A 21,107-nucleotide genomic window follows, 5' to 3' on the forward strand; every position below is an offset into this window, starting at 1 on the left:
CCGAGATGTGATCTCTAAAAATTCTTGCGAAGATTTGTAGGCGAGCGCAAATTCTTCGATTCGATTTCGGCAACGACGAACCTCCTTCTTGATCTACTACTTCCTCCAATTTTTCCTCATCTAATAGATCCAGTTGTAAAAATTATAAGATAATTACGAATAAAATCGAACAAAACCTAGAAATTTGGGCTAAATTTTGAAAAGCATAGAGAGAAAATGAAGAGAGAGAAAATGAAAGAGAATGAACAGAATGTAGATCTGAAATTTTGAAAAATAAAAAAGTTTAAAACGTATATAAAGTGGGCTAGCCACAAATCGCATTGAAACTTTACAAAACACATAGTAACTCTTTAAAACACATAGTTACTGTAATACACATATAGTTACTATTTAAAATCACAAAATAATTGTCACGTGACATTTACATATGTTACCCATACAAATTATTCCGTTGCCGTGGTCCATACTAAGTTAGCATGGACCAGGTTTATATTAGTGTAAATATCTTTACGTTGTCCTTTTTGGGTGTTTCAAAATGTTATTTACATTTTCTTTTATATTAACACAAAATACTTTAATATCTATCGGAATTTGTGTCCAATGATTATTTTAACTAATTAAATTCATTGGGTCATTTAATCTCTCATACTTTTTTTTATTGGGACATTAAAATTTTCTCATTTTTCCAACATCATAATTTTGATAAGAGTGAAAACATTATAAATAAATGTAATTTTCCTTGTTTAAATAAAAAATAGAGGAATCTCAATGCATATTAATTAGTCGTTATTAAACGTGCAAAAGACCAACCGTAAAGAACAAAAAGAAACGGAGAAAGTAAGATTTTAACTCGGCCAAGACTATGTGTTTGACCAGCGCGTCTCCCGTGAGACCAGTCACACCATAAACTTGATGGTGTGACGAGCGAGAAACCAATAGCGTTAAATTATTGGTTTCTTCTTCGTATCTTTCTTCTTATTCTTCTTCAATGGTTGGCTCTCCTGAACATTATTAATGTTGTTGTTGTCGAAGTTGTCACCATGTGTAGCAGCAATGTGTTCATCAACAACGGAAGCTTCCATATGCATGATTTCATTTTGGTGATAAGGGTTGCTAATTAAACTAGGAACTCGATCTACTTCCATTTCCTGCAGGCATCGAGTATGTACGTACATAAGTAAAAATTAAGAGACAAGGGATATTATACTAACCTTGACATGGATGATGAAGGAACGTATGAGTTGTTTGATGACAGGGATGATGAAGGAACCCCTAAAACTACAAAAGTAACATATCTAAACAATAAAAGTAACAAGTCTAAACTATAGAAAAAATACCTTGACTAAAACTATAAAACTACTTTCCCTAAAACTATAAAAGTAACGGGCTGGAAATTTAAAAGTATCTCCCATAAAACTATGAAAGTAATGCCTAAACTATAAAAAAACACAAGTCTAAATTATAGAAGTACCTTGACTAAACTTTAAAGGTAACAAGCCTAAACTATAAAAGTAACAAGCCTAAAAATATTAAAATTAAGAGGCCTAAACTATAAAAGTACTCCCTCTAAAACTATAAAAGTAACATGCTTAAACTATAAAAGTACTCCCTCTATAACTATAAAGTACTCCGTAACGTTTAAACTATAAGCATACTTCCCCTAAAAAAAAAAAAAAAGTAACAGATTTAAACTATAGAAGTAACATACCTAAACTAAAAAAGTATCTCCTCTAAAATTATATATATAAAAAAGTAACATGTTTAAACTATAGAAGTAACATACCTAAACTAAAAATGTACCTCCCCTAAAACTATTCCGTATAAAAAAAAATAACATGTCAAAACTATAGAAGTAACATACATAAACTAAAAAAATACCTCATCTAAAATTATAAAAAAAAGTAACATGTCTAAACTATAGAAGTAATACGTAAACTAAAAAGGTACATCCCCTAAAACTAATCCGTATAAAAAAAGTAACATGTCTAAACTATAGAAGTAACATACATAAACTAAAAAGGTACCTCCCCTAAAACTACTCCGTATATAAAAAAAAAGTAACATGTCTAAACTATAGAAGTAACATACCTAAACTAAAAAAAGTACCTCCTCTAAAATTATAAAAAAAAGTAATATGTCTAAACTATAGAAATAACATACCTAAATTCACAAGTGTGAACTGGTCTCATCATCAGTTGATGGTGAGGACAGTCTCATATAAGAATTTGGGATGCTTGACAAGGTGTCAAGGTTTAGGATGTGTGAGGGACTACATATGATCATAAAAATACCCTTAGATATACGATGCAACCGGTAAATTTTCCGGCAAGGTCAACTTTGACTTCACATTTGCAAAATTTTGGACAACATATAGGCACGTGTCCACACCGCCAAATTCTCACCCTAAACAACCGACTTAACAAATATCTCATCCCTGCCTACGGAGTATAAGGTCTATAACCACCCAAAACCCCCAAATATCTCTCCTCCTTCAATCATTTTCAATTAAACAAAACCCTAATTCAAAACAAAAAATAAAAATGTTGCGTCAAAGCTGTAAGAAGATCCTAGCGCACGCCCAATTGCAACCCCAGTTGCGCGCGACACCTTTGGTGCTGGCGCGCCACTACCATGAGAGGGTGGTGGATCACTACAACAACCCTAGAAATGTTGGGTCCTTCGATAATAACGACCCAGATGTGGGGACGGGTCTTGTGGGTGCTCCTGCTTGTGGGGATGTTATGAAGCTTCAAATTAGGGTTGATGATAAAACTGGCTAGATTGTTGATGCCCCTTTTAAGACTTTTGGTTGCGGTTCTGCTATCGCTTCTTCTTCTGTTGGTATGTTTTTTTTATTTTTTTATTTTTATTTTTTTATTCTTCTTTTTTGAATTTGATAATTTGGGTGTTAATTTTTCGATTTTAACTGGCCTGGGTTTGAATTTCTTGGGACTTTTGTTTAATTTGCTTGATCAATTCGCGTGCTTAGTTTTTGGTGAAGCTTTATATTCGATTGTTTATGTTCTTGTAACTGCATTAATTTGATTTCTGCTAGTTATTGGAAAAATTAATTGTAATGAAGTAGCATATTTGAGATTCAACTAGACTTATGGTTGCTTCTTTCATAATTATCTTGGGAGTTATATGTAATGGATTGATGTCATTTTCAATTGAGACTCGGCACCTAATTGAAGTTCATAGCCGAGCCTGCAGCTGAATGTGTGAGGTGCTAGGGTTTTTTAAATGGAGAAGACAAGTAGAATTTAACCTTTGAAGTCCAAGTAACCCACAGAGGTTAAGATGATCGGTTTCTGTTGGGTGAATTCGTTAGCAGTGTTTGATTTTCTATCAAGACACATCTGTTTTTTGGGTGATGAATTTTATTTGGTTTAGGTCTTTAGGGGAAACTCGATTCGATAATTGGCCCATCTCTGAATAGCAAAGCTTTGCATTCTAGACTTCAAAGTCGACAACCTATTATCGCACCTTCTTAAGCTATGTACTTGGGTAAAGATTTTACTTGCAATTCTATGAGAAAAAAGTTTGATGATGGAGAGTATTCATGCATGAATACTTAGATCATAAATTCATAATTGCAGGTTATAAGATGTTTGGATATTGCAACCTTTTGTTCTTCGTTTGTTAATGATTACTATGAAACATAGGGTTTGACTAGGCTCTTTTTATCCGTTGGATCTCTGTATCATATTCATTGAGCCAGTTGCTTTCGTTGCCAAGCACATAACACAATTTGCTTTGATGCCACTCCCAGATTCTAATGTGGCTTTAAAATTTTAAAGTAATTCTAAGCAGCCTATATAGACCTAGAAGTTTGTCACTCGGGTTGTTGTTTGTAGCTATGTTGGCTTGTCATTGAAAAAGGGATACATAGCTGTATTAATGGAAGCCTGTGGCGTAATCATTGCTCCTTGCTTGGCATCTCAGCTAACAGAGGCACTACCACACTATTTTATTGTGTTAGGTCCAGTATCTTCTGGTCATATATGTTACGAGTTGTCAGGGGCAATACATTGAATTTTTTCAGAAGATTCACTCTCCTGTAGATCAGGCTCTGGTGTGTTGAACTTCACGTGGATAGAAAAGCAAGAAAGTCTTTGTAATAAACTCACTGCTTAGCACAGAAAACAATAGAGAATGACAGGAATATTTTAGGGAAAATAGAGGAATGGATTGATTGATTTGCTCAAAAAGGACAGCTTACAAAATAAAGGGGTGACTTGAGGCCACTACTCTCAATAGACAGCTTTAGGCTGTTACTCTCCTAAGGAATAATCACTCACAAAATGCCTGCATAATCTGATTACCCCCTTTCCCTTTTATTTACATCCCGTTGGTATTTCTTGTCCTATTCCTCTTTATTCCCTTGCTGACCTGGCAGCACTGCTTGTTTCTCAGAAGCTTCCTGGTGCACCTTCCTATTTTGTCTTCTTCTGGAATACGTAAACTGCAGAGTTGGCCTGGCCTTCATCTGATTTGGGTTTGTTGCAGTCTTTTAAAGGTCATAATTGATCTTATTGAGAGCATTTCTTCTTCTAATGTTGTGTTATCTTGATGATGCTGGTTCTTGTAATTATTAAAGTTAATCTGTGTGCAGAAGTTGTCGTCTATTAGCCTATCTGCTATATTGAATGCTGTTGTTTATTTGGAGCTCTATAAATGCATCTGTGTGAAAATTCTTACTGGAATATCGTTTTGTTTCTTTTTCTTCAGCTACTGAGTGGGTCAAAGGGAGACAAATGGAGGATGTGGTGACAATAAAAAACACGTAAGTTGCTAAACTCCTGGTCTGATATAGTTTTTTCAATTCTCACTTAAGTAATTTTTATCATGATCGTATGACGACTTATCTTATCTAGAGAATTACGGAGTATTTTCTTATCAAGTTATTGTATTCAGCGAGGCGAAACCCTTCAGTTTAAGTGTGGCTTTGGGATGAGAGTGGTATATCTGGACCCGGCTGTTTTTTTTCTTCAAATTCTTCTATCACCATATCCAACCAGTACCACAAATCCCTTGTTTATGTGTTATAACCATTATGACTGTCCTAAATGTTATGGATTAGGTCCTTTGAAGGTTATCGATGGTGAAAGTATAAAAGCATCCATGATTAAGAATTTTCAATTTTGGCTAAAGATGTGGCTAACCAAATGTTTCATTAAATCACTTATTCGTTTCCGTCTGAAGTAGTTAGCTAATAGACCACGTTACAATTTAAATGCATGATCGGAAAATCCTCTGGCAAGTCCTGTTTACATAGGTGTGTGGTGGTGATATCGCTGTGATGGTATATCACGTAAATTATTGTTTTGTGGTGTTGTAACACTCAATCTTGTGGCATATGTATGCTGTATTTCTGCGGAGTCATACCACAGAAGATATTTGATGCTTTTATTTTTATCACATTAACATCTACGTAACTTTGCATTGTAGAAGATATCTTTGATGAATCACGGATGATCTTTATTAACCAACTATCTGGTTTATCATAGACTAACCACGACAAGACTAGAGTGTGTGAACTTACATGTGGTTGAACAGCTGCCTAATTTCCCAACTGTATTGTATGAGAAATTAGTTTGATATATTATAACCGATTGATGATGGAAATTTGTGTAATGATTTTCAGGGAAATTGCAAAACATTTGTCACTCCCACCTGTGAAACTACATTGCAGTATGCTTGCTGAGGATGCAATCAAAGCTGCTGTTAAGGACTACGAAGCAAAGCGTGCAAAGCAAAGTGGTAGCAGCTCTGAGGCTGCATCGACCGAGAAGGCTGTCTGAGGCTTGAAGTGGATTCTTTCATTCATCTCAGAGGTGGAAGACTGAGATTAGTGATAAGCTACTGTTAGAATATGATCGCCGTTTTGTATAATAAATGTTGTACCAGCATCACTTGGGTATAATTTTGGCAAAGTTGTCTTGAACTAGGTTTACCTTATATCGATCATTATGTACATTAATTTTGCTATTGTGGATTGTCTTGTCCAAATATACCTTCTTTCAGATGATAATGAAGAAAAATACGTTTGGAACTGCATATTTGTTTTATTTGGAGATCTGCACATATGTGATATTTGATTAAACCTGCTGCATGCAAGTTTGCCAAGAACTTGTAAACTGTTGTTAAGATTGATTTTAAGCAAGATTAAGGAAAAATATTAAGAGTTCTGTTTAGGTTGTAATTGCTACTAGTACTACATTACAAAGAGTGAAAGACTATCAGATTTCACCATTTTCTGTCACAATCATTTGTTGTAAAGAGCTAAAAATCGCGCTTACCATGCGTCTTACCTGCTTTTATCAAGTTACCTTTTACATTCCAAATCGATCTCTCTGTATTCTTCTCTTCCCATACAACCAAACCACCGCCACCACCATAAGAGTAACTCCGGTCACTGCCACAAGAACCTTCGACCAACACCAAGCCCCACTCGCACCTTAGGCATGGAACATCAGCACACAACCACAATTCACCCTTTGGCAATTGGTCACCCTTAGTTCCCACAAAATCGCCCCTACAAGCCAAATTTTGCGACCATCAACTAACTTTTCGGTGTTCGGATGTACGTGCCACCATGGGATGCATACCCGATATTATATACGGAGTACTACTTCAATTAAAATTTTGAAAAGTGAACGGAAAAGGCAAAGAAAGTGCGCTAGATTACATGATTGAGTATTTGAGTAAGCACTACTGTTTCATATTCTTAGATCGTTCGTGGAACATCAAAACACACCAATGACTCAATGAGATCTTGGTTTAGCGGCTAAACGAATACCAAACATGACCCTAACAAATTGAAATAAACTTTTTTTATTGTTATTTTTTTTAAATGATCTGAAAAAACTCATTGACCTCCACAGTCAAAATTGGAGTCTTTCTCAAAAACTCTCATTTACCCCAATTTCCTAATCCGGAAAAACGAAAAATACAGAGAAATTTACGGATATTCCATGATTAATCATGCGCACATTCATAATCAATACCTAAATCAAAATCAATCTTTTAAACTTTGACCCAGAAAACAAAATCTTGGGTGTGGTTGAAACAGGACAAAGTTCCCAAGTTTTGACCCCAGAAGAAAAATTATTGGTGGGGGTTAGGAAGGTTGGGGTTGGTAAGTGAACAAGTTTTGTGGGGAAGTTAAAAAAATCCAGAAATTATGGCTGATTTACTCCAAAACCCAGTTCTTGGAACTGACGATATAAAACCAGAATTGGAAGGTAGAAGATTGGAGGGTACATCAGCAACACCCAAAACAGAGGAGAGAGAAAAAGAAATGGCTCCTCCGGTTGCCGGAAATTCAATTCACCGGTCAGGTTCACGGCCGCAACTCGATGTCAGTGGTGCTGCTATTCAGGGCAATTTTGAGGAGAGAGACCCTACCATCTTGCTCCCTAATCAGTCTGATGATATATCTCATTTGGCTTTGGACATTGGAGGTGAATTCTATTTTCCTCATTTTTGGAGAATATGGTTGAATTTTGATTGATTTTAGGTAGGATTTGATTTTGTGTGCTAGGATGCCACATTGCTCATTCTTTGTGTGCTAGTTTTGTAGCATTTTAGTAGTCAATGGCTGCTAATTGCTCAAGTTGATTGTGGAGGTCTTCTTATATTTTTAATTGTCTTTTGGTGTCCTAATACTGGAAGTCTTTATAGTGCAAGTAGTGCGAAGTTTGGTTGATCCAAAGTTTGATCAGAATATCAGATTATAGAACTGAAGTTGTCTGCTTGTCTGTGGATTAGGTTGTTTAGTATGGAAAGGTAAGAGGGATTACTGTATTCGGAAATGGTAATCTTGCAATTCCCTTCCCCAGAGCACAGATATGTTGTAAGGGCCTTAATTGAGAACTAGATGATTTTTGTACAAATGGCCAAGAGCTTCTGTTAGAGTGCAAATTCGGCAAGAGATTTTGTATTCATTTCTATTGTTTAGATTACAACAACAACAAAGCCTTAGTCCCAAAATGATAATTGTTTAGATTGGTTGTAAAAAAATTAGTGTTTTTGCTCATTTTTATCAATTAAATGTCTTTCGATACACAATTGCTTCCCATTTAAATCTGGCACACCTGAAATCTAGAATTGGTTACATAGTTAAATGCATGGTTTATGTTTATTTGAGGAACATGATCCTCTTTTGGTACATTACAGTGAGCTTGCACTTTCATCACTGCTTTTACAATGATTTGCTTTTGGTTGCAACAACACAAAAGAGACCTTGGTGCAAGCTTTCTTATGTCAACTTGAACCTGCTCCTTTGCATTCATAGTTTTCATATGTTTTTGATGCTTAATAAAGGATGTGAATCCAGCCTCAATAAAATGTCACAATTGGTAACTTTTTTTTTTATTGGTCTGCCAGGGTCCCTTATCAAGCTTGTATATTTTTCAAGACATGAGGATAAATCAGCTGAAGATAAGCGTAAGAGGTCAATGAAGCAGATATTTGGAATTTCTAACGGTAATAGGAGAAGTTATCCTATACTTGGTGGCAGACTTCATTTTGTAAAGTTTGAGACTGCCAAAATAAATGAGTGTTTGGACTTCATCAAGTCAAAGCAGCTTCACCGTGGAGGTATTTCATTTTATCAAATGTCTCATTACTATAGCAATGCATGTCTGACTGCTATAAGTCTTAACTGAAGATTTTGTTGGAGCTGTCATAAAATTTCTTCTTAATGCACTTGCAGAAGACTAATTACTATATAAATTTGTCCCTTATGATGCAGGGATGGTTGCTCGTTGTTGGCCTACTGATGCCTTGTCGAATGAAAATGTTGTAGTCAAGGTACACGTGGTTTTCGATATGTCTTCATAATTATTAGAAGAACTAGACTCATGAACTAAGCTAGCAACTCCTTAAGAAGGAAAGACAGACTTTGCCTAGCCTGAAAGAGAGTAACTTCACTGACTTAATGTCAGAGATATCATTAGAATGGGAAGTGGTTCCAAATTCACACTAACTTATTGAGGACGTTGCACCCGGTTCTCTTGTTTTTTTGAGGGTATAAGGGGTTGAGTTGTAATTTATTCACAATTAAATCTCAAATATGTTTCTTTAGTCTTTTTTAGACAAATAACAAGATAATTGGACTCTCGACAAGACATATCATGTGCATATATTTACCACAAATTTAAATTCCTTTGGCTCTTCATTCATTCGTAATAGTCTCATCTTTGATTGCATCTGGTGAAGGCCACAGGAGGTGGAGCATACAAATTTACGGATCTGTTTAAAGAAAGACTTGGTGTTAGTCTTGACAAGGAGGATGAAATGGATTGTCTTGTAGCTGGAGCAAATTTTTTAATGAAGGTGAACATGTTGCTTCTATTTCTGTTCATACTATACTCATACGTCGCCAATAATTTTAATGTAAATCTAATCCAGAATAAATGGGATGATGCAAGGGATGATGTTTGTCTTGGCATATTCTAATTAGTTTAAGTAGGTGGCTTACTGAAATGGCCTCTTGTTCTGTATTAGTGTAAACTTTATGGTATTGGGCCAATGGAAGGACATTGGGTTCATACTTTAGATTGCTTGATTATGTACCAATTGAAGGTATACTCTCTATAAGCATTTTTCTGTGAATTAACATAGCTAGACGTCGTTAATGACAAGAAAATAAAGGAAGAAGAAGAGGATTTGATTAATAAACTGAAATTACAGCAAAATGTAAGATGTTCAAGCTTTCAAGAGGCTTGATTGAGTTGATTCTCTCCCAATTAACACTCTAAATGCCAATTAAAACTCTCACCAATCTTCAATATGATTTCCCTCTCCCTGATTACCACTATATATAGTGCTTATCAGTTAATTGCGCATTTGCGTAGACAACTTGTTGAAGTAGAGGGGTAGGAACAAAACTAAGAAAAGGAAAGCATTCACATGGTTTTATGTAAATTTTGTGTGATGGTGGCCAAAACAATAGCTGAAGATGCTCAAACAGAATAGCCTTGTTTTTAAAAATTTAAAAATTTAAAATTGAATCCATTAAACATGACTACAGGAGTAAGACACCAATCACACCAATCACACCATGATATACAGAATACAATACATAGCTAGTAGTCTCAATATCTCATGTAGTTTAAAGTGTAATTTTGTAGTTTCATATTTTTACATAATAAACTATTGACTTAGATTTATAATTTGTTGTGCGAAGAGTGCGTTATGACCCGTGGCCGCCTGCCCGTTGTGGGCTAGAGAGTTGCATACTTTAGTAAGTTTAGTTCCTGTTTATTCGAATAAAGAAAGGGCCACTTGGCGTGCACGTGGAAGGCCAATAGTCCATGTTAGGTGCATGATATCTCCTTTATATGTGTAAAATTAGATTCTGACTTTGGTTTTAGTTTTATGAAGCCGGTGCTTTTCATATCGAGATAGTTTTATTAAAATAGCTGTGAGCTTGTCATTATTCAGAACCTTAAAGTTTTCCTTTGTTTTTCCTCTTATTATATAAGCCATAATATTGAAATGAGTTGTGTCTTTCATGTTAATGAACGTGGCCTAAATTGAGATGCCCAAATATTCAAAATGAGTTATGTGAAGTCTATTTATGGTGTAAGAATGTAAGATGAAACTACATAAATGCTGATTTTCCGTAAGCTTAAGACTCTATAGTTGTCTGTTTTAAACATGGTTCTTTCAAGATTCAAGGTAAATGCTCATAGTGCCTTTTGGTTTTCTGTGTAGACAATTCGTCATGAGGCCTTCACGCATATGGAGGGCCAGAAAGAGTTTGTGCAGATAGATCAAAATGAATTGTACCCTTACCTTCTTGTAAACGTTGGATCTGGTGTTAGTATGATAAAGGTAAAGCCACTTTACACCTCCCTCTCCCACATTAATCATATATTGGGTTAAGATACAGACTAAACTCAAATTATAAAGTCAATGTCTCACAACTATAGATATGCTCTGACCTGGATTTGATGTAGGTGGATGGTGAAGGGAAGTTTGAACGTGTAAGTGGTACAAATGTTGGAGGTGGTACATACTGGGGTTTAGGGAAGCTGTTGACCAAGTGCAAGACGTAATATTCGGTGTATTCATAAGTCACTTCTTAAGTTTCTTCTCTTCTTCTGAGAATTCATCTAACCTTTCAAAATTTACTTCTTACTGCAGTTTCGATGAGCTTCTGGAGTTGAGTCAACGCGGAGATAATAGAACCATAGACATGCTTGTTGGAGATATTTATGGTGGTATGGATTATTCCAAGGTACTATTACATGTTAAATATCACATCATTCTAGTATTTGTACTTACACACAGTTGTAGTTACAGTTAACACTAATTATATTACTTCTAATCTCCGCAGATTGGTCTATCTGCGTCAACCATTGCTTCTAGTTTTGGCAAGACCATTTCTGAAAATAAGGAGCTTGAAGACTATAGACCTGAAGATATTTCTCTTTCACTCTTGCGAATGATTTCATATAATATTGGGCAGGTAAGTTGGCGAGGAGATTGAATATATGGAAGTGTCTCCAGAGTCCATAACTTAGAATGATGTGATGGCAAGAAAGTAATTACTCAGGATTTTCCTTTTCTCATAAATCAATGAAGGAACGGTTAAATTGTGGCACTTAGGAGGTGAACTGTCTAAGGGTAATTAGCATATATCTTTACCAAATATCTGATTAGACGTGGTATTCTTCGCTTTAATTATGGCGTTAGTTTTCATTCTTTTCCACCTTAGGCAATATATGGTGTCCTGAAATTGCTCTTGGAGCTTGCTTGACTATGATTCTGGTGCATAATCTTCTAATGTTGGTGAACGAACTCCATCAGTTAGAATCTATTACATTATACTAAAACAGACACATGTCATTTCCTAGTGCAAAATTTTCCCGCCAAAAAACCCTTTCCTAAAAAACATATCTATTTTCTTTATTATTTTACTTTCTCTCATTTTGTATAAATTGCTACGTATGGAAATAAAAATAAGATTATAGAATATTACAGTATTAGACGATTTTGTTAATATTTTAGTCAAATCGACATATCAATTATAGAAAATATATTTACTCAATATTTTTGTCAAAGTAACATTATTAAGCATGTCAAATATTGTGGTCAAATTATCATATTCAACATATAAAAATATAATACGTAGTAGGGAGAAAATTTCATATTAGATGATTAAATGAGCACGTTCAAGATTTATTAATTATTCATTAGCTTTAAGGGATAAATATTTCGGTTAAATATTTTATAAAAAAGATGGTCAATAATAATTATCGAATATCCGTGCGTGCACGGGACCTAATCTAGTCTATAATAATTTTGACACCCACTTCATTGGACGTCAATCATGGAACTTTGGAGTTCGGCTCCAACTTTAGACAGCTACATACTGTAGATATGCTGAATTTTTGCTTTCCGTAGTAGGCCAGTAACTGAATATTTGTATAATTGCCACGTGTTGTAATTTTCAGATAGCTTACTTGAACGCTCTTCGCTTCGGCCTCAAACGCATATTCTTTGGAGGGTTTTTCATCAGAGGCCATGCATACACAATGGATACTATCTCCTTTGCTGTTCAGTTCTGGTGAGGAAGTTAATAATGCTTTATTAGTTCAGATTTCAGAGTGAGAGCAGCCTACATAGGCCATGTTTTCTTGCCTAGCCCAAGGCAGGATCCTCGCGAGAGGCATGAGAATGATGTTTCATCTTTCATATATGGTATGGTCATTTCGTTTATTGTTCTATGTGATCTCATCTAGGTCAAAAGGTGATGCAAAAGCGATGTTCTTGAGGCACGAAGGATTCCTTGGAGCTTTGGGTGCATTTATGAGTTATGAAAAACACGGTCTTGATGATGTGATGGTTCATCAGCTGGTGGAACGGTTTCCAATGGGTGCACCATATGTTGGGGGAAAGATTCATGGCCCACCTTTGGGAGATCTAAATGAAAAGGTAAATTTACAGTAAACATTTGCAGTGAACAATTAGGCAACTACAATGTTTATAAATGAGAAATCTGTGGAGTTCTCCATGTGTTGTACTAGTGCCTACCAACTCCTCATGTCAAATCATGTAAGCCAATAACATATTAACATCTTACGCTTGGTCACGCCAACCCCCTCCCCTGCGCTGAAGCAGTCGCAGACTCGCAGGTACTGCAAGATAGTCCATCACGTGAAGTTGTGAACTGCCATATGTTCCTACACCTCTAATTCTGCCACATTAATTGCCATTATTTGTAACAAAAATAATTGGCAAAATTGTGAGAAATACCTTGTTTTTGCTCGACTTTGTTAGAAAGTTACCTTATTGGATTTTTTTTGGTGAAACCCCTATAAAAAAGACAAGACCTTAACTCAATTTTCCGGCGAAAAGTTAAGATTTTAACTGTTGGCTTCAATTTATCCCACCAAAATTATGATTGTGCTCTAAACTTACAATTATATCTCATGCGCTTTCTCTCTTCTATAGTCCTAGTATCGTAATTCCAAAAATCCAATCTCGCTTCCCCAATTCAAAAGTCAAAACCCTATTTGATGTCTTCGTAAATCGTTTAACATATAAACAAAAGGAAAATTACAACTAAAAGTACGATATGATTTCACATTTCTACTTCAATTAACCATTTCACAAAAGGGAATGATTTAGTAGAATATGATTACAAAATAACCATATTTCCTGCATTTCATAATAGTTTTGAGAAATTCCTTCAAAAAATTATAATAATTAGGAAATGTAGGTACCTAGGTAATCATATCCTATAGTTTTTGTTTGAAAATGTAAAAGTAAGATGAATTGATTTCCATGTAAAGGTTACGGGTCCTATATTTCAAAACCACCTGAAAGCAGAATATATTTTCCATCGAGATGCTGATGATATATATTTTGCACTTTCTACACTCCTTGGCTTAAAAGTAGATGAGACTAGAAGGGATATTGCTATCTTAATTTATGTATTTTGTATAAAACAAAAATAAAAAAAATGGAATATGCTTCATATGTTTGTCATAGCCTGTAGCTGTCAATGCTCTGGATTGTAAGATTATGTAAATTGTTGCTCCATACCATGTGGGCGGCCGCGTTTCTATGTCTTTTGGGCTCTTTTGTTATATTGTTCATGAACATCGTTGTCTATTGGCTAAAACCCTTCTAGTGTTTCTCCTCTTTTCCCACGTCACCACCCATTCTTCTCTCTTACAAAAATGTACAAAAGTAGACCTGAACTTATATACTAAATTTTTCTCCTTTTAGCTTCTAAGACTAGTTTTGGGCTTCAAAATTGCAGATATCATGGATGGAAAAATTTGTACAGAAAGGAACTGAAATAATTGCTCCTGTTCCGATGACTCCTCCAGGAACAACTGGACTTGGGGGCTTTGAGGTTCCTTTATCAAGGGGAGATACTCTGCGTTCTGATGCAAGTAGCTTGAATGTTGGAGTTCTGCACCTTGTTCCTACTCTGGAAGTGTTTCCTTTGTTGGCAGACTCAAAAGTGTAGGGTCTTTTGAGTCATCTTTGCTGCTACTGTGTTAATATAGATCCCATGCTTCTTTAAATAATTAGAACCTAACACTATGGAAGTTGGTTTTGACTGGCATGATTTAGGTCACCAACCCTTGCTTTTCTTTTAACATCAAAGATAATCCCTTTTTTCTTTCCGTTGAGGAATTAAAGATAATCCTTAGAAACCCCCTTTTGATACTAATTTTGAGCTTTGGTAATTAGAACTTACTCAAGGCTCTTATTAGGGAGAGAACATGTGCTTCTTGCCAAAAGTGTTTTGTCTATAAACTTGCACTGAATATACATTTAATATTTGTGCAGGTATGAACCCAACACCATAGATCTCTCGGACCATGGTGAGCTAGAGTAAGTAATGAGATGTTGAGCCCTTATATTCATAAACTTTAAATAATGTTGCTTTTTCTTTGTTGAGCCCTGTATATTAATGTCGTTTTTTATTGTTTTGTCTTTGTAGGTATTGGCTTACAGTGCTCTCTGAGCATTTACCAGATCTTGTTGACAAGGTAATGGATACAGTTATTAAAAGATTCCCTCTAAGTTTTACGTATCCTTAATATGTCTAATGTCTAAGCTGCATTAGGGTTGAGTACTAATAACTTTCCTTCTTCCTCAAGATTGACAGATTTTTTTTCTTTTCTGATCACTCTTAATGGTTCTTTCATAGGCTGTCGCAAGTGAAGGGGGAACTGATGATGCTAAAAGAAGGGGAGATGCATTTGCTCGTGCATTTTCTGCCCACTTGGCCAGGTAAAATAACTGAATGCGCGCTGGTATATAAGTGGAGTGAACTGTATATTTCTACGTTGCTCCCAATTACTAGTGCCTAAAACAAAATGCATGTAGTCAAATAATGTTGTAAGATAGTGTGTTGGATTTATCTCTTATAGAGTGCTTCTTTGATTAAGCTTATGTTAGAGAGCCTAGTTTCGTGTGCCAATTGTCTTTAGTTTCTGTTGATACTAATGTCAGTGTTTATCCCTTTTATTGGCTGAAAAACTTCTCATTTAAATGAATGTCACGAGGAAAGAAAAATTATAGTGGAGAAATGCTTCAGCCTGTTAAAAACTGATGGCTTATGGTCTTGTAGATGGAAACACTATTTTTAGCTCTGATTTTGAACCTTTCATATCGAAGTGCACGGAATTGAGTTGCTTTCGGATCTTTAAGCTTCTCCATTTCCAGTCATCTTTTTCTGAATGATTAGAATGTCAATTGCTCTCCCATGTTGTTCTTGAACACCTTCTAATGACTGAAATTTTTGTCTCCAAACACCTAGTAGGTATGGACAATGATTGGTACTCTTGAAGTATTCACCCGCCATAATCATAAAAAGTCTTTTTTTTTCTTTTTTTTTTTGCGCTGAGCTTGAAATATTAAATTTTTTATTTCACAGGTTGATGGAAGAGCCTGCTGCATATGGGAAGCTAGGACTGGCCAACCTTCTGGAACTGAGGGAAGAGTGCTTGAGGGAATTCCAGTTTACTGATGCGTATAGAAGCATAAAGCAAAGGTACCTGCTTTCATACTTTAATTACTCTCCCCCTTTATATTTGTGGTGTACTCTCCCCGTTCTGAAACAAGTGCAACACTTCCCATGGTTGGATGTTTTATTATATGCAACATACCTATTTGGTTTGTGGTTTCTCTCTTTCTCTCTCCTCATGGTAACTTTCTCCCATCTCGATCACATGGGTCTTCTTAATATGCGCACGAATCTCCTATGGTGGCTATGATACACTTATTTAAGGGAGGAATCAGTAAGTTGTGGATGAGTCCCCATTTATTTATTTAAACGTGTCTCTTCAAAAATACTATCCTTATTTTCTGGTTTCATGTTTATCAACAGTTCTGACTTCGGAGGAAGGATAAATGGTAGTAGAGGGGTGGACATAACATAGTAAGGTTGCTTTATGGAAATTAGGGGAATTGGATTATCTAAATCAATTGTCGTCATCAATCTAATTGCAATAGTTCTCACGCAGATGTCAAAAGTACTCTTTTTATCCAACTTTAAACTCTTGTGCATTTATGTTCTGCAGGGAAAATGAAGCTTCCCTTGCTGTTTTACCAGACCTTCTAATGGAGCTTGACGGCATGTCTGAGGTATGTGTGATCCTTTGTTCTTTTCATGATCAAATGTCATAGAAAAAAAGCTATTTTCTGGTTTTCAAATATACCATGGTAATTCCAATGAGCATTTACCTTTGCTCTAGATTTTTTCTCTATGTAATTTCATTTCTTTTGCAGGAGGATAGACTGTTTACCTTGATCGAGGGTGTCCTTGCAGCAAACATTTTTGATTGGGGATCTCGTGCATGTGTTGATCTGTATCACAAAGGGACCATAATTGAGATCTATAGAATGAGCCGCAAAAAGATGCGAAGACCATGGCGGGTAAGTGTACCGTTAGTTTTGCAATAATAAAATAATTACACACCATTTGGTCATATTAGTTTTCCGTGGCAAAATTCAACAACAAATTGTGTCATTCCTCATTTTATATCTTATTCCTTATGGATCTTATGTAGAGTTAAAATAAAAATATTATGAATTTAGTAACAGTTAATGATTTGATCTTGTGTATCAGGTGGATGATTTTGATATGTTCAAGGAAAGAATGCTTGGATCAAGTGGCAAAAGGCCACCACCTCACAAACGAGCATTGCTTTTTGTGGATAATTCTGGTGCTGATGTTGTCTTGGGGATGCTTCCCCTTGCCAGAGAGCTTCTTCGACGCGGAACTGAAGTAAGTGTCGTTTTAGACTCTAGTGATAATATCTACAATAATTAGAGATGATGATAAGTCAACTTAGTTAACTGCTCGTCTTGCATTTTTATTATTATTATTTTCTTCCAATTCTGTTAATAAGAAGCTCTTCGTTCTTATGCCAAATTTTATTTTAAAAAAGATGCTATGTCTATTCTTTTGACTGTCATATTTACCTCACTTTTCTTTGACATTTCAATGTGATTTCAGTAGCAGTGGTTTTTGTTTTGGGGTAAATTTGAGTAGATGAAACTTTGCAACTTTGCAAGTGTTGCTAATATGGGTTTTCGCCCTTTTTGAAGACGGGTGTGGAAATTTCATTTTTTTTTTTTGAAAAAAGGAATTTATCACCGTTATGACATTTACATCAAATGTCATCTCGCATCAATGCTCCGTTTGATAGGGTGTAAAATGTTTTCATGGAAAACGATTTTCCCTTTTCAATCATTTTACGTTGTTTGATTTGGCAAGGGATGAAAAACAATTTTCCATAACTCCCTCAAAGGTGGAAACCTTTTCCATTTGAAAGGGAGAAAACCACCTTTTCTCCTTTCCTCCTTAACTCCCTCTCCCATTTTCTTTTAAGGAACCAAACAAAATAAAACTAGTTTGGAATTGTGCTTTCCCTAGGAAAATGTTTTTCGTGGAAAACCATTTTGCACTGAAAACGTTTTTCACGGAAAACCATTTTGCACTGAAAACAAACCAAACGGAGCCCAAGTAGAAAACCATTGTATCAAACAATATTAACTTCGGCCGGACTCAGACCTAACAAAATCTCACCTAATTGTTGATCGGTGCGGTAATTGTTTTGCAGGTGGTTTTGGTTGCAAACTCGCTCCCTGCTCTTAATGATGTGACTGCCATGGAGCTTCCGGACATTGTTGCAGAGGCAGCAAAGGTGTGTTTCTAATCTCATGTTCACTTCTACTATGTTTATTGTGTTTGTCATAAATTTTTATTCATAATTCAATTTTATCTTCCTAGAATTGTGATATTCTCCGAAGAGCCGCTGAAGCTGGTGGGCTTCTTGTGGATGCAATGATAAACATCCAAGACGGTTCTAAAGAAGATCTGCCTTCAGTGCCCCTTATGGTTGTTGAAAATGGATGTGGAAGTCCATGCATCGACTTACGACAAGTGAGCTCTGAGGTTGCTGCAGCTGCCAAAGATGCTGATTTGGTACGTTACTGCACTTTTCTTACAAGTTTCCTGTTATAACCAAACGTGTCCCACGAACAATTAGGAACAAACCCAACAAATATAATGTAGAACGAATAGCAAAAACAATAATTAAAGATACAATTGTTTATGAGGAAATTTAGATTTGTTCCCCTCAAATATTATCGTATTATTAAGTTCCTACAAAATAATACAATAATCCCTCAATTGTTGATTCCTCTCACCAATGTATTTTCCCTTTTCTTTTCTAGGTAGGCCTAAACCCCCTTTTATAGGCTAAATTAGAAACCCTCGTCTACTAGAATTATACTTGCTCCCCAAGTCAAAATAATTCTAGAGATTAGTTTCCTTATTACAATTCTACATAAACTAGGAAACTAATAATTCATACGGGGTATATGAATCTTGCGGAGCTTTCCCACATGCGTGCAATATTATTAATTCCATTCTATTGCAAACAATGAATAGATCCCACAAGACCTTAGTTGGCAACAGCTAGTACTTTGATGTAACTAACAATCTGATGTTGACTCCGATCTCCGATACAAGTACTCGTCGGTTAAATTAAGTTGCGTTTAATTCCTAACATTTCTAGTTAATTCACCATATTTGTCTACCCTAATGCCTTATGTTTTTCACAAATTCTTATTTTGCGGTGTACAATAAATATTGTACACCGGAGTAAAAGGTAATTCAAAATGCTTAAAATTTACCCTTATATAATGTAAAAGTTAACTACTTTTTAGTGATAAAAGTTTATATTTTAATATTTTTTTTTTTTTAAAATCATTAATAATGTATAAAATTACTAATATAAAAGTTAATCAAAACCAGGTTAAAGTTGCAAAAAAATGGGTAAAGGGTATCTTGGTGTACAATAAATTTATTGCACACCTTGTGCGCGCAAGACCTTTTGTTTATTTTTTCCTTTGTACTTGGCTTTAAAATCTTATAACTAAAAAATCCGGGTTTCTTTGAGTAGAGTGTGTTCGACTTAACTTGTTAATATGCCGGCTTCTCGAGTTTATCTCACTCAAGTCGAGTTTTAATTGAGTGGACTCGAGTATCTTGTGAGTTGATGATTCATCTTGTTTACACTCTTGGGCTCTTGTTTTAAAAATAAATAACATGAAAGAAGAATAAACAGAAACATATTATTCAATACGAGCACGAATCTGTTGTATGATGTACGTTTGTGGCGTGCAGATCATTTTGGAAGGCATGGGCAGAGCTATCCACACCAATTTCAATGCTAAGTTCGAATGCGATGCTCTGAAGGTTAGCACTGTTACCCTGCAATGTCGATTTGCATACCCGTTTTTAACTTTTGCAGCCATTGATGTCCTTGTTAAGGTATTTTAAGCCTATGTTTAACATACTCCGTACCAAATATGTTTTGCAGCTTGCAATGGTGAAGAACCAGAGATTGGCCGAGAAATTACTCAAGGGGAACATTTATGACTGTGTCTGCAGATTTGAACCAGCAAATTGAAAGGAAACTTCTGCTTTCTAAAGATTACATCTTTTTATGTTGATATTTTCACTGAATAGATCTTTAATTCTGTTATTTTGTCGCATGTGAAAAGGGATGGTAATTTTGTTGCCAGTCACCTTGCTAAGCTGAACAAGTTTGGGAGAATCATTGTCCTACAAAGCATAAGCCTGGCGGGAATAATTTTATATGGCATTTAGATGTAGAACAATAGATGTATTTTCTTTTTATTTTGGAAATTACTATATAGATGTACTTGTATATATTTTGATGGATGTAAATTCGATATTGCTTATACCGTTATACGTAGTACATAATAATAAGAGGGACTTGATTTTTGGACGCGCTATTACAAGTGATTTGTAGTTTGTTTGAATGAGCTTTTGCATATCAGAATTCTAATCAATAAAAGTTACTATGAACATTCTTATACAAAGCTACCATTATTATGAGATTGGTTTTGTATTAGCAATTTAGCATTGTATTAGTAAATCGCATTAACATCGAGCAGGTATGTTTAGCAATTTACAATTTTGTAATACAACACTCCCTCCCAAACAAGATTCCGGAAAAGTCACAAACTACTATGGAGAAGGTTATAAGATTTATCTAAACTTAAATGAATTTATCTTATGCCAAATAATTTAGTATTAATTGAGGATATCGCATCCAATGGAACACGTGACAAATATTTATGCAGAGCGGAGATGGAGTGTGTTCCTATACCCCTCAAAAGTCTTAATCCCATTTCATTTTAAGGATGTTTGTTAATGTTTCGTTTGAATTTTTTTATTTTACTGTCAAAAACCTGTAGCCTTATTTAGTCAAATAATCTCTTCGTTTCCTTCTTCAATATTTTAAATACAAAACATCCGCTAAAATTAACAAATCCGGCCGTTTGGTCTAGTGGTATGATTCTTGCTTTGGGTGCAAGAGGTCCCGAGTTCGATTCTCGGAACGGCCCCCTTTTTTTTAATCATTCTATTCGAAATCCATTTTTTCATTTTGATAAAAACTTTCTTCAAAATCACTAATAATGTATACATTTAATTTAACCGTTTCAATATTTATAACGAAAACGTATTAAAAGTTACAAAAATTAGGGTAAAAGTTGTAAAAAAAAACAGGTAAAAATTATGTTGG

The 21,107-nt window shown here is 35.3% G+C and overlaps 1 protein-coding gene, 1 non-coding gene and 1 pseudogene across 2 annotated transcripts; all 3 read left to right on the forward strand.

The window, feature by feature from the left end:
* The first annotated feature begins 2,309 nt into the window (after positions 1 to 2,309).
* LOC110789460 (iron-sulfur cluster assembly protein 1-like) lies at positions 2,310 to 6,060 on the forward strand (annotated as a pseudogene).
* An 885-nt stretch (positions 6,061 to 6,945) lies between these two features.
* On the forward strand, positions 6,946 to 20,313 carry LOC110789459 (pantothenate kinase 2). The gene is made up of 22 exons (XM_021994126.2): positions 6,946 to 7,466; positions 8,392 to 8,604; positions 8,759 to 8,817; positions 9,226 to 9,342; positions 10,726 to 10,845; positions 10,971 to 11,065; positions 11,158 to 11,251; positions 11,351 to 11,482; positions 12,471 to 12,583; positions 12,759 to 12,951; positions 14,285 to 14,493; positions 14,824 to 14,868; positions 14,978 to 15,026; positions 15,188 to 15,270; positions 15,917 to 16,033; positions 16,563 to 16,626; positions 16,771 to 16,917; positions 17,111 to 17,269; positions 18,108 to 18,191; positions 18,278 to 18,472; positions 19,679 to 19,750; positions 19,875 to 20,313. Exons 1-22 carry the CDS (start codon positions 7,187 to 7,189, stop codon positions 19,962 to 19,964), a joined length of 2,730 nt encoding a protein of 909 aa, XP_021849818.1. The 5' UTR covers positions 6,946 to 7,186; the 3' UTR covers positions 19,965 to 20,313.
* Positions 20,314 to 20,856: 543 nt separating this feature from the next.
* Positions 20,857 to 20,928, forward strand: TRNAP-UGG (transfer RNA proline (anticodon UGG)). The gene has a single exon. It is a non-coding gene; the product is annotated as a tRNA-Pro (tRNA).
* Positions 20,929 to 21,107: the final 179 nt, after the last annotated feature.

This window comes from Spinacia oleracea, chromosome 5 (genome assembly GCF_020520425.1).
Source record: "Spinacia oleracea cultivar Varoflay chromosome 5, BTI_SOV_V1, whole genome shotgun sequence".
NCBI classification, from domain to species: Eukaryota; Viridiplantae; Streptophyta; class Magnoliopsida; order Caryophyllales; family Amaranthaceae; genus Spinacia; species Spinacia oleracea.